This window comes from Hyaena hyaena, unplaced genomic scaffold (assembly GCF_003009895.1).
Source record: "Hyaena hyaena isolate Hyena2069 unplaced genomic scaffold, ASM300989v1 scaffold_308, whole genome shotgun sequence".
NCBI classification, from domain to species: Eukaryota; Metazoa; Chordata; class Mammalia; order Carnivora; family Hyaenidae; genus Hyaena; species Hyaena hyaena.
The window spans coordinates 1,107,804-1,120,443 of NW_024080942.1; the positions used below are offsets into that span (position 1 = coordinate 1,107,804).

Below are 12,640 nucleotides of genomic sequence, written 5' to 3' on the forward strand. Positions count from 1 at the left end.
CACCACCATCACCACCATCACCATCACCACCATCACCACCCCCATCTCCGTCACCACCATCACCACCGTCACCACCATCACCACCATCACCACCCCCATCTCCGTCACCACCATCACCACCATCACCACCATCACCATCCCCATCTCCGTCACCACCATCACCACCATCACCATCACCACCATCACCACCACCACCATCACCACCCCCATCTCCGTCACCACCATCACCATCACCACCATCACCATCACCACCATCACCACCCCCATCTCCGTCACCACCATCACCACCCCCATCACCACCATCATCACCATCACCATCTCTACCCGCCCCCCCAGCTCTGTGCGGTCTGTGGGCCACAGGCTCTCCATGAACAGCCTCATGTGCTCCCCATGGCAGCCTTGGGAGGAGGGTACTGTCTCCACTTAAGACGCGGGGAGACAGAGGATGGATGCTGAAGGAGATTCCCCAGCATCTCATCCCGTCTCTCACACTAGCTCCTGCCACAGGGCTGGCTTCCTCCCAATCCACGCTGGAACTGGGGGGAAAGCTGCAAAGTCAAGTTACTCCAGAGTCACAGTGATGCCACAGCTCTGATTGCGTTCCAACCCTGGAAGCAGAGCTGGATGAGGTTCCCAAACTCCCAGGCTAACCCTCCCCTCCTAGGGGCTGAGACAGCGAGAGGGAAAGGGATGTGTCCAGAGCAGCACCACCGGCCCCTGAAGGTTTTGGAAATAACAGAGCACACTCTCAGCGAGCACTCCTCAGTGGGCCCACGCCATGTCGGGTTCGTCCTCCCTGGGCTCAGCCCAGAGCCCCTCTCTCCCCTAGACGCCCCCCTGGGCGCACTGGCTTCAGACCTAAACTCCATGCACAGCACTCCCAGCCCCGCCTCCCCCGGACCTCCAGACCCGCCAGGGCGGTGGGCGTCGGGTAGCAGAGGCCCTTCCACAGGGCCCGACCAGCCCCCGCCACCCGTGCTCCAAAGGGGAGAAAACCCTGGTGGGTGGCCAAGAGCCCCCTCCTTTCCCCTCCCGCAGAGTCCAGCCGCCAGGGTCTCCCGCTGCACTGCCACCAGGCTCCCGCGGCCGCTGCAACAAAGCACCATGGACCCAGGGCCTGGAAACTTCCACACTCGTCTCTCTGTTCTGAGCCTGAAGCCTGACATCGGGGTGAAGCAAGGGGGGATTTCCTGCCTCTTCTGTGCCTCCATCAGCACATCGGTTTCCCTGGGTGTCTGCGCTGCCTTCTGTCTGTCTGTCTCCTCTTTCTCTAGAAGGACACCTCTCACTGGATGCAGGGCCCACCCACATACTCCAGGACGACCTCCCCAAGATCCTTAACCTAATTACACTGGCCAGGACCCTATTTCCAAGTAAGTTCGGATTCACAGGCTCCAGGGATCAGGATCAGGACATATCTTTTCGGGGGCCACCATCCCTCCCCGTGCAGTGCCCCTATGCCTGATGTCCACGGCCAGACTCACGGTCAGACACCAGGGTCTCTCACAGATGCAGACACGTAGACACACACACAGGCAGACATGTAGACATGCATGCCGCACATGAAGTCTCATGCACACAGGACACACATGATACATGCAGACACACACCGACATGCGTGTGGCACACGTGGGCACGCACACGGGCACGCACACGCACACTCGCTGACTCCCAGTTATGCTCTTCTCATGGACCACCTGGAAGTCCCACCCTCCACACCTCGGGCCACAGGGGACGATTTGAAGATGCCGAGAATGAACCCTAGCAGTAAGTCTCCCCTGAATGTCTTTCCTTCCAATTCTACAAACTTGACCTCACACATCCCACTAACTTTCCAGTTGGCCAGAGTGCCGGGAGGGGGCGTCTGGAATCATCCTGGCCAGCAGTGAGGATGTTTGCAAGCCACTGCTTCTCCTGGCCGTGGCCTCCTCCCCTGTGGGCTTAGCACTCAGGGGCCAGCTGGGCAAGTAAAGGCTCCAGTTCAGCCCCACCTTTTCCCTCCAACCAGGAGCCGGGCCAGGGCAGGGCACGCTCCTGCGGTCCGCTGGTCCCTCGCACACCAAGCTGCCTTTTGTGCTCTGGGGCCTGGGGAGTAACAGCCAGACTGCCTTAGGCAGCCTGTGAGCCTAAGACAGAGGATCTGCACTCAAGGGTGAGAGAAAAAGATCAGATGTCGTGAAGCCAGGAGACCCACAAAGAGATGCCAGTGATCACGGAATGCAAATCACACCATGCGGGACGCCCGCCACCCGCCAGGACAGCGGATATCCGGAAACGGAAAAGGGCAATTCCTGGGAAGGATGTGCAGACGCTGGGCCCTCGCACACGGCTGGGGGATGGAGAGGGTGCGTCTGCTACAGGACAGCTCGGCGGCTCCGCAAACAGCTCAGCAAGTAACCCTATGACCTGGTCATTCCTCTCCTGGGAAAACCCCCAAAGACCCGAGAACAGGGCTGGAACAGACGCCTGCACGGGAGCACTCAGCGGCACGGGTCACAGCAACCGATGCGACAGGAGAGCAGGTTAAGAGTGTGGCCTGTTCATACGATGGAGTCGTATTCAGGCACAGAAAGCAATGTGGTTCTGAAGGAAGGACCTCGAAAATGCGACACTTGGCGCAAGAAGCTGGGCACAAAAGGCCACACGGTGTATGACCCTCTCTACACGAAATGTAGCCCAGGCGGTGGCTGGGGCTGGGCGTGGGGGCCGGGGGTGGCGGCTGATGGGCGTGGGTCTTCCCTCTGGGGGTGGAAACGGCCTGGACCGAGATGGCGGGGGCGGAGGCACCAGGCGCCTACAGTGCAGTCGTGAAACTGGCTGAAACGGTGAATCTGTTATGTGCCTCCTGCTCCCCTTGTAAGGGTAAACAGCACGGACGATCCCACGGAGGAGGCGCGCCCACACCAGGCCTCACCTCGTCGTCGTGGACGAGCTCCTTCTTCACCACTTTCATGGCGTACATCTGGTCATTCTTCTTCAGCCGCACCAGGAGCACTTTGGCGTAGCTCCCGCGCCCGATGACCCTAATCAGGTCGAAGTCCTGCAGGCCGAGCCCCTGAGATATTTTGATTCCATCCATCCCGTCGATAACCGGCTTGAGGTCCTGAGGAGAGAGGGTGCGGGGAAGTATGGACCCCTCCCTGCTGAGGCTCACAGGTCCCGTGCGTGGCCTGGAGCTCAGGGTGCAATTCTGCTCACAGACCCCGGCTCTGCGCCCCAAGGACCACCGCAGACCCGCCACCCCAAGAGCCAGTCATTTCCACAGACTGTGGCCCAGTGGCCAGCCACAGGCGGCCCCTCCGTAAGCACGGGGGTGCCCGGGACCGGCCTCCCCAGAACAGGCTCCCCCTGTGGCTCCCCTGGGGGCTACAGAGCAGAACTGGCTGCAGTCTGCAGAGCCCTGACCAAGGACGCCTGGAAATACATAAAAGAGGGTGGTGATCCGATTAAGAACAGTAGCTTCCCTCCTACGAATTTCTTCTGGCGGGGGTGTGTGTGGGGAAGCAGGAGGTGAGTGTCCTGCCTCATCCCGGACAGGGAATCACCAGGAAGGCAAATCAAGAAGTCCGGGCGCCAAGTACTCTGGGAAAGCTGTGGCCCTGGTCAGGCAGAGCTGTCCTGAGGTTTTGGGGACAGAGACTGCAAACTATAGCTTGTGTGACATCTCCTCGCTCACCGGAACCATCTGATGCCCGGTTTACCACCCAGAGCTGCCACACACGAGGCCAAGCTGAAACTGTCAGTCCAAACCCGGGGAAGAACACAGAAGGGCAGCAGAGGGCTTCCCAGGGCAGAAGGAGCAAATCATGATCCTGGGATTTGTACTAACATACGGTGGGTCTTAGCCCCGTTCCTGGCACAGAGTTCCCGAAATCGCTGGAATTCCCTACCCAACAGAAAAGGCATCTTTTGTTATGTTAATGGGACAACGTGTGAGAAACCCAGGTCACCTAAAGATGGGGGTGATTACCAACGCTGTTTATTGCAGAGGGTCCAAACTCAGCCCGACCCCTGACCTCCGGGGAGGGGAGAGGGGCTGGGGGTTGAGCCCAGTGTCCAATGGCCAAGGACTTCATCAGCCATGCCCCCGTTATGAGGTCTCCACACAAACCCAAAAGGACGGGGTCTGGAGCGCTCCTGGCCAGTGAACGCGGGGAGCTGGGCCTGGACGAGCATGGACACTGTGCCTCCCCCCCCATCCGGCTGTTCCTGCGTGATCTCCCGGAAACCAGCCATCTGGGAAGGCAAATATTTCCCTGAGTTCTGTGAGCCACTTTAACAAATTACTTGAGCCCAAGGAAAGGGTCGTGGGAACCCCATTTCCAGCGGGCTGGTCAGAAGCACAGGTGAACACTTAAGATGTGTGGGTGGGACCTGAGTCCTTCCCAGCGGCGTCTGACGCTAGCCCCAGGAAGAGGGGGGTTGGAATTAAGTGACCTTGTAGGATGCCTGCTCAGTGTCCCCCACGACGTGGAGAGCTGCTCAGTGATGCAGAAAAAGTACAACAGGCAAATCAAGGAAGGGTTTGATGCAAATAACAACTGACAAAACTCGCAGCCCAGGAGCAAGCCCTGGGCCCACTCCGCCGTCTGGAAAGAGATGGGGCACCGGGGGACTGAACCTGCACCCCAAAGAGCCCTGGGGACCTTCATAAAGGATGTGCCCCCAGCCAGACCGAGCTGACAGGCCAGCAGCCGTGTTTCTGAGCCAGGTCCTGGGCTGGTGCGCGCCTGCTCCTGGCTGCCCCCAACAGACCAACTCCTCCGCACTGCACAGCCCGCTCCCCAGAGCCGAGTCCCCGTGCCCCACGCGGGCAGTGCCCATGGGTGCCGACATCCTGCTGCTTCTTGAGGCACCAATCTCCCAGGCAAGGGAACGCCTGTCCTGTGACAGGAGCCGGGAGACTGCTGTAGAAAACGCAATATTTGAACCTTAGGTGTGAGGGAGAGCCAAGCTACTAGCAAATTTGCAACAATCTATCAATCTACCTCTGACCCTGACCCGCCCAGCCATAAACACGCCCGAAACAGGACAAAGGGCAAGACCAATCCAGGGGTCCGTGGAGCCCGCGGACCCTGCAGACAGAGTTCTAGGAAGACCAGAAAAAGCTAGCGACCCCACCCGCTAGGGGCCAGCTCTCCCACCTTTTCTCAAAGCCTAAGAGCCCGGGGTCTACTGTGCGGAGATGGTGCGTGGCCCACTGCTGTGGCCTGCACCACCCCGGACTGATGGGGAAGCAGCCCTACCCCCGATCGGTGTCGTGGAAAGCTTCCGGTGTGCATGGTGTGGCAGTTCACCCTACCAAAAAGGTGTGGTCATTATCCCAACTTGACAAGAAAGGATTCTGAGATCAGAGAGTCCCCTGACCCAGGCTCAGACAGGCCTGCCACCCGCGCTCGCAGGGACACGGCCCCCAGTCCCACATCGCCTGCAGATTGTGCGGGGAAGGCCGCCCCATGTCTGAGTCTCTGCAGTGGCTCCTGTCTGCCGCACACGCTAGCTTCCTGTCCACCTAAGGATTCGGAGGTTCCTTCTGCACTAAATACTGGTGACTCCGTGGGACTCCACCCTGAGCCCCTTTGTGTGCATCACCCTAGGTGTCTGCAGACCAAGCCCTCACTTACGGTGAGGTTAGACAGGTGAGTATTCCCAAACCTGTCTAGTTCATATTTAAGTTTCCATAATTGCCCCAGAAACTAGCTAATGAATTTACAAAAACAAAAAAAAAACAAAAAACTTGAAACACCAATGAACCATTTTATATACTCACCTCAGAATCATCTTTAATGTTGTCATGTTTCCGGGTTGAAGAAATATAAGCAACTAGTGAAGAGAGAAAGAAAAAACAGGACAGTCTAGGCACCGTCAGGAATGCAGCCTGACACACAGGGGCTCCCAGGGCCCCTCGATCTTCTGCAGACACCAACGGCCCAGGCCAAGCCCACTGAGCAGCCACACCTGACTACACAGGTGTAAGAAAACACAGCTTCCTGGCCCCACCCAGACCTTCTGACTTTACACCTCTGGGGGTAAAGCCTGGGAACCTGCATTTGTGACATGTCTTCTCTGCTATTCATCTGGAAGTAATTATTCAGCAGAACTGTGGTATTAAGCCTTACAGATATTGTTCATAGAGTATCCAAATGGATAGGTAGGTGAGTGGGTGAGCAGAAGAAGGGATGATGGAAAGATGGGTGGATGGATGGACAAACCGAAGAAGATTATTAGTTGGGTAGGTAGATAGGTGGGTGTGTGGGTGGATGGACAGATGGCTGGATGGCTGGATGGTTGGATGGATGGGTGGGTGAATGGATGGATGGACAGATGAGTGGATGGATGGATGGATGGATGGACGGACGGACGGACAGATGGGCGGCTGGGTGGATGGATGGGCGGCTGGGTGGATGGATGGATGGGTAGGTAGGTGGGTGGATGGATGGGTGGGTGAATGGATGGATGGACAGATGAGTGGATGGGTGGATGGATGGATGGGTAGGGAGGTGGGTGCGTGGGTGGGTGGGTAGATGAGTGGGTTGTTGTCTCCTCCATCTGAGGTGCTGTGCTAAATACTTTATGTTCTGTGGTCTCATCTCGCCCTTCAAGGGCTTTCAGGGAGCAGGGCTCACACCCAGCACTCGAGGGCAAGGGCCCTTCCAAGCCCTGGTAATAACCCACAGACTTTGGGAGCTCAGAGCTAGGCTATCAGTCCAACCAGTACTCAAAACCAGTCTCCGAATGCTTCTTTTCATTAAAAAAGAGCCTCTCCCATGAAAGCCCACAGAAACTCCAGAACCAACTTGACAGCAGGTCCATGAGACCAGCTCTGTGCAGCAGCCTGCCCGTGGTGGGCACCACAGTAAGCACCTTCTAGAACTCCCAAAGTCAGTGCCGAGGGAAAACGCCCACCCAGACTCGTACGGCAGCCGCTCACAGAGAGGTGTTTGCCCAGAGGGGGCCACCCCACCCTGCCGTCTCTGCCCAGGGATGAGGGAAGGCGCCGGGGACGCCCCAGCCCAGCCCCCACCAGGGGAAGAAAGCAGCCCTACTTCCATCGGTGTTCTCAGGAGGAAGGTCCACGTCGTCCTTGTCATCTACTGCGGGTTCTTGGGAAGGCATGACAGAATCCTGCAAAGGTACGAGCGCCGAAAGTGACCAGTCAGGTGTCACGGTGTAGCTTTGGGAGACACTGTGTGACCTTCTCATCCCCTATATGCACATCGTGGCGTGTGTCACCATACACAGGTGTGCCTGTGACACTGCTGCCCTGGAGGAGGGAGGCCCCACGGGAAACCTGATCCAACAGGCAGGGTGCTCCCTCAGCGCCCAGCCGTGACCTGTCTAGCAGGAGCCTGTCAAAGCAGCGCACCTGTCCCCACCGCTGCCTCAGAGTCCCAGGAGGCGGGTGTCACCCTGCCACGGCCCCCTACTGGCAGACCCTAGGCTCCAGGTGTCGGTCCTTCGGCCCCTGACGGGCCACGTCTTTGGGGGCGGCCTCGCTCCCCAGGCTGGCGGGGATCTATGGGGTCAGAGGGTGTGTGCACCTTCCTGCTTGGTGCCAGCCGTGCCTGGAAGGACTCTAGAAAACAGACTGTCCGGTCCCCAGACCCCAGTCCACGGAGGGACCCCGCTTCCCCGTGCTGAGCAGTTACCCGGGTGGGACAAGGTCTGGACTCTGTCCCTGTCCCGTCAGGGGTGACGGCCAGAGGCCCAGGAGCATGACCGAGCCTGGACGCTCAGTAAGGGGGCCATCAGTATGTGGGAGGGCAGGGGGCTCCAAGTCCAGGGTGGGGGCTGGTGGCCAGGGGCCCCCGGGGCCGCGTCCTGGCTGCTCCACGCCTGGGGCACACACAGGCACCCGCTGCCCCCCGCACCTTCATGACAGAAGGCAGAGGGCACGAGGGTCCCCCATGAGTGCCAGGGGCCCCCAGGGCTGGGGAAGAGGGGCCCCGTCCCTCCCCCGCTCTGCGGCCACACGCGCCCCCCTCTCGCCTCACTGGCGGCACTAGAGGGACGAGGGCCTCCAGGGTCAGCGTGGGCAGTGGGCTCGAGGCTCCCCGCCCGCAGGCCCCCGGGCCCAGTCGGGCCCCCACTCACCATATGCCTGTTGCAGGTCAGCGGGACGAGCACGTGGCAGCGTTTATGGACCAGCAGCCTGCAGTTGATGCACCTGAAGCCCTGCCCCGCGAGGCCCCATATCCTCTCGCTGCACCGGCCACAGTACGCTCTCTGCAAGGACAGCGGCCGTCAAGCCGGAGGCCCGGGCACCCCTGCAGCCCGCAACACGCTTCCCTGCAACTTCCCTGATTTCCCCAAAAGACGATGGGGAGCTAGGACGAGAGGTGGCCCAAGCTGCTGGTCACGTCGGGGCACCAGGCTCCGCCCGAAGGCTGGGGGAACCAACGGGCCCGCTCTGGCAGGGGTGACGAGACCCCTCCAGGGCAGGGCCCCCTCCCCCCCGCCGTTGCAGGGACCGGAGGGGTCCCGCAGCCCTCACTGGGCTGCGCGTTGAACAGTGTGGCGTCCCGTCTGGGTGCAGTGACCCCGGCTGAGGGGCGTGCGGGGCGCCCACACACCTCCCCCGGACGGCCTCGGAGAGGGCAACGCGGCCTGGCGCCACGTGTCCTGTGTGGCACCACTAGGGACAGACTGCAACTATCTTGGGTTTTTTGGGTACTTTTCAAGATTTTTAAGTGGTCAATATTTGTTCTTCAAGTTTTCAATATTTAAAATTAATGGTAAGCATCAGCTTGTTTGGTGATCTTCTCCTAATCTTTGGCTGTTGGAAGCGCACGAAGACAAAGGCGTCAGAAACCTGGTCACATGCGTGTCAGGTGGTGCGTCTGCCAGGTTCCTAGGACCATCTTTTCCTAGCTCGAACTCATTTGCAGATTTCAGCTCTCTTCTGCTATTTTTAACAATTTACCTTCTTTTGAGACACTCTCTACTCCTGGAGAGCACCGCAAAGGCCCACAACGGTACTCGCAGTCGCAACGGGGTTCATTTACCACGGCTGACGGCCTCCTCCTTGCGCAGGGACAGGGGCGTGGTGGCGCGGACGGACCGTGTGCCATGCTCAGGGCCACGGGCACCAAGAAGCTGGCTCCTCACCAGTGAAACATCGAGCTCAGAAACCAGCGCCTGAGGGGGCGCGTCCCCTGCACATTACTTCAGGTCTCCATGATGGCTCTGTGGCCAGTGCCCCGGCCGGTCCCAGATCACAGGCACCCAATACACATTCACTAACACACACACACACACACACACACACACACACACACACACCCTCGTCACTTTTAACTTTGGAAAGAGTAAAGAGAAGAATTTATTCCAAGCCCTCCGTGTTGTCTGATGCGCCCATCCCACAAGCTGGCAGACGCAGGGAACGGCCTGGAGCGCAGCGGACGGCAGCGAGGGCCCGCAGGGGGCTGGCCGCAGGGGCCACAGTTTCATGCTGGATAAATGTCCAACTTTGAATTCAAAGGAGGAGATTCATGTATGAAGACTGACGTTCACTCTCATCTGCGTGTGTCTGTCAAACACCGTTTATGAAGCCATCTGAAAATTTGCACCTTTCGTACATAATACGCTAATGTGCTAGTTTTCCCACAGCCACCACTGAACAACTTAATCTGCAGTGCTTGGGTGGCAGTTAGGGGCAAATTCACAGCCATGTGGTGCCTTTCCAAGTTAACACAGTCCTTCCCAGAGCTGAGCAGGGGCCGGGCCGGGCTGAGTGATGACCCACAGTGTGCTCGCCTGGCATCCACGCCAAGGACGTGGAGCCCACATGGCCCAGCTTCTCTGGAGAGACTGCCACACGCTGTCACACGCTCTTTATCTCAGACCCAGGTTTGACTTGTTAACACTTCAGGACACGTGTCACTAAGAAATAAAACAAGGGGCGCCTGGGGGCTCAGTCGGCTAAGCATCTGACTTCAGCTCAGGTCATGATCTCACGGTTCATGGGTTCGAGCTCCATGTTGGGCTCTGTGCTGACAGCTCGGAGCCTGGAGCCTGTCTTTGGGTTCTGTGTCTCCCTCTCTCTCCGCCCCTCCCCTGATCATGCTCGCTCTCTCTCTCTAAGAAATAAAACATTAAAAATTTTTAAAACTAAAAAAAAAAAAAAAAAAGAACTGACATTCTTGCTGATTCCTGTAGAACCAAGTGAGAGGCTCTGCAAACATCCTTTCAAGGGACAGGTCAAGGCGAAGTGCACAGCCCTGGGATTAACACGGTGAATGGCACAGTCAGCCTCCAGGGTCCAGGCAAGACACGGGACACCGAGCCAAGGGCAGTCAGATGGGAAATCAAAATTGGCAACGTATTTCGCCCACATGTGCCTCCTCATTCTGTGAACAACCGAATGATCTGGGTCGAGAGTCTCTGGACGGGCCCCTTCCCCCTCCCCATGGGTGGGAAAACCCACTCTGGTGCTCTGGGGACAGCTGAACACGTATGACAGGGTGGGAATGGGGAGGAAAACCATTCTCACTGGTTTTGGGGAGAGGGCAGCAGCGTCAGGGTCTGCACCCTGCAGTCAGAGAAATGGGGTATTCTCCTAAAATCTGCAGGGGGAGAAGGGGATGAGCCAGGCCTCTCTGCTGCCCGGGCCCCGGCCTGTCTTGCTGGGTGGGTGGGCTTCGTCGTGGAGCGGTGAGTCAGCTGTGGTGAAGGAAAGAGCGATTCACTGGAAGTCAATATGGGGGAGTGGGACTCCTGGAACCTTCTGTGGTATCCCGTCAAGTGGCCAGCTCCACCTGGCTGAGACTCCTCTCTGTCCACAAGCAGGCCTGTGCCCAGACATGCAGAAGAGAAGCCCCCCGGCCGCAGAGCTGGCTGGCAAGATAAACACGGGGAGGGGGCGGCAGGGGCCTCAGGGCCTGGGCGGTGGATGTTCCCATGTCTTCATGGTGTCGGCAGCCAGGTTTCATCCTGTCTGGTGGCTGACCGCGGCACACCCCGCCCACACCCAGCCAGTCCAGCCTGGGATGTGACAAGGTCCATTATTCACACAGCCTCGTCTCTGTCCTCAGGGGCTACTCACTCGCTAGGTGACGCCTGACCTCCCCAGGCATCCGCCACCCACCCTGCTTCCCAGCGTCTTTCTCGTTCCTGACAGACACGCCCCATTCTTTCCTGGTCCCTACACGGTCTCCCCCGGAGAGGTCTCCCCCGGCCGGCTTTCCTCCGGTCATTAACGATAGCAAACAGCAAACCTGTGTGCAGAGTCCCTGTGACCAGAGCACAGGGCCCCGTGGGGGGCAGCACACAGCCGTGAGGGGCGGCAGGCGCGTGGGCGGCGGGGGCACGGAGCGAGGGCTGCAGGGACAGTCCTCTGAGAGACAGAAGGCAAAGCAGAGCATGCGCTCTGGGCACGGGGGGGGCGGGGGGTGCCGGGCGCAGCGCTCAGCACGTGCAAAGGCCCTCAGGGGCGCACGTGTGGGGCTGCTGCGGTGGGTTGGATGGGGTCCCCCGAATTCACGTCCACTCAGAGCCTCCAAATGCGGCTTCATTTGGAAAATTAATTTTTGTAGAGGAACTTAGTTAAAATGAAGCCATGCTGGAGCGGGAGGGCGCTGACCCGGACGGACGTCCTCATGCGACAAGAGAGGCCGCGTGCCAGGACGGCACAGCCCCCAGGAGCTGGAAAGAGGCCGGAAGGACGCACCCCTCCAGCCCGCAAAGGGGGCACAGCCCTGCTCGCGCCTCGGCTGGGGGCCTGTGGCTCCACCACTGGGAGAGAAGGACTTTCTGCACTAGGCCCCCCGTCTGTGGCGCCTGGTTCCAGGAGCCCCAGGTGCACCTGCGGGCACCCCCCCTTCCACTGTGAAGTGGACCGGCCACAAAGCCACACGAGCCACATCATTCCTGGAGAGTACGACAGCGTCCTGAGGAGAAACGATGGGAAGGAAGGCCGGGCCGTGGGGCCGCGTGGGTGGCAGACACGGGCGGTGTGGCGTGGGGGTCCCGGGACGCACAGGAGGCCCTCGCAGCCAAGAGCACACGGCGTGGCCGGTGTCACCCCGGCAGCGCGACACCGAGACGCACAGACTGCATCCGTCCACCAGCCACCACGTGCAGAGCAGGCCTGCCCAGAGCCTCCCCGTGGCTGCTCTGGAACCGGCTGGGCGGCCTCTGCGGCCTGGGCCGCTCTCTGCAGGGAGGGTCCCGCTCAGGCCGGGCCCGCGGGCTGGGGGCCGAGGCGGCGGCACTCACCCTGTTAAAGCGCTTGGCCTGGAAGAGATGGCCGTTGGCGCGGTACAGCTTCCTCCATCTTCTGGCTCCGCGGCGGTAGATGGATTCTAGGGAGGACAGGAGGGAGGTGAGCAAACAGCCCGCCGCCCACGAGCCCACCCACACGAGTGCCCGCGGGGACGGCCGCTCCGTCCGGGGCTGAGCCGACGGGGTGCCCGGCGGCCACCCTGGCGGGAGCACAGCAGCTAAACAGCCCCCGGGAGGGTCAGCGGAGAACAACCCGCTTCCAAGCCCTCCTCCTTGTTTTCCTTTCCACCCTCCTTCCTCCGGGGGCGGAAACCAGGCCCCCTTTTCCACACTGGGATGCAGTTCAGACGGGCCGTGAGCTCACGCATTACCATCCACGGAGGGGCTGCGGCTGCCACATGGAGTCCACGGTCACCCG

General features: G+C 59.7%; 1 protein-coding gene across 1 annotated transcript in view; it reads right to left on the reverse strand.

Moving 5' to 3' along the window:
- The window catches only part of PRKCZ (protein kinase C zeta), an 88,508-nt gene that overhangs the window by 17,357 nt on the left and 58,511 nt on the right, over positions 1-12,640 (reverse strand). The window contains exons 5-10 of the mRNA XM_039248296.1: positions 12,217-12,302; positions 8,095-8,226; positions 7,047-7,125; positions 5,771-5,823; positions 2,905-3,103; positions 1,652-1,685 (exon numbers count right to left, since the gene is read on the reverse strand). Of these exons, the coding sequence (XP_039104227.1) occupies positions 1,652-1,685; positions 2,905-3,103; positions 5,771-5,823; positions 7,047-7,125; positions 8,095-8,226; positions 12,217-12,302 (583 nt within the window). The remainder of the gene's footprint in view (positions 1-1,651; positions 1,686-2,904; positions 3,104-5,770; positions 5,824-7,046; positions 7,126-8,094; positions 8,227-12,216; positions 12,303-12,640) is intronic.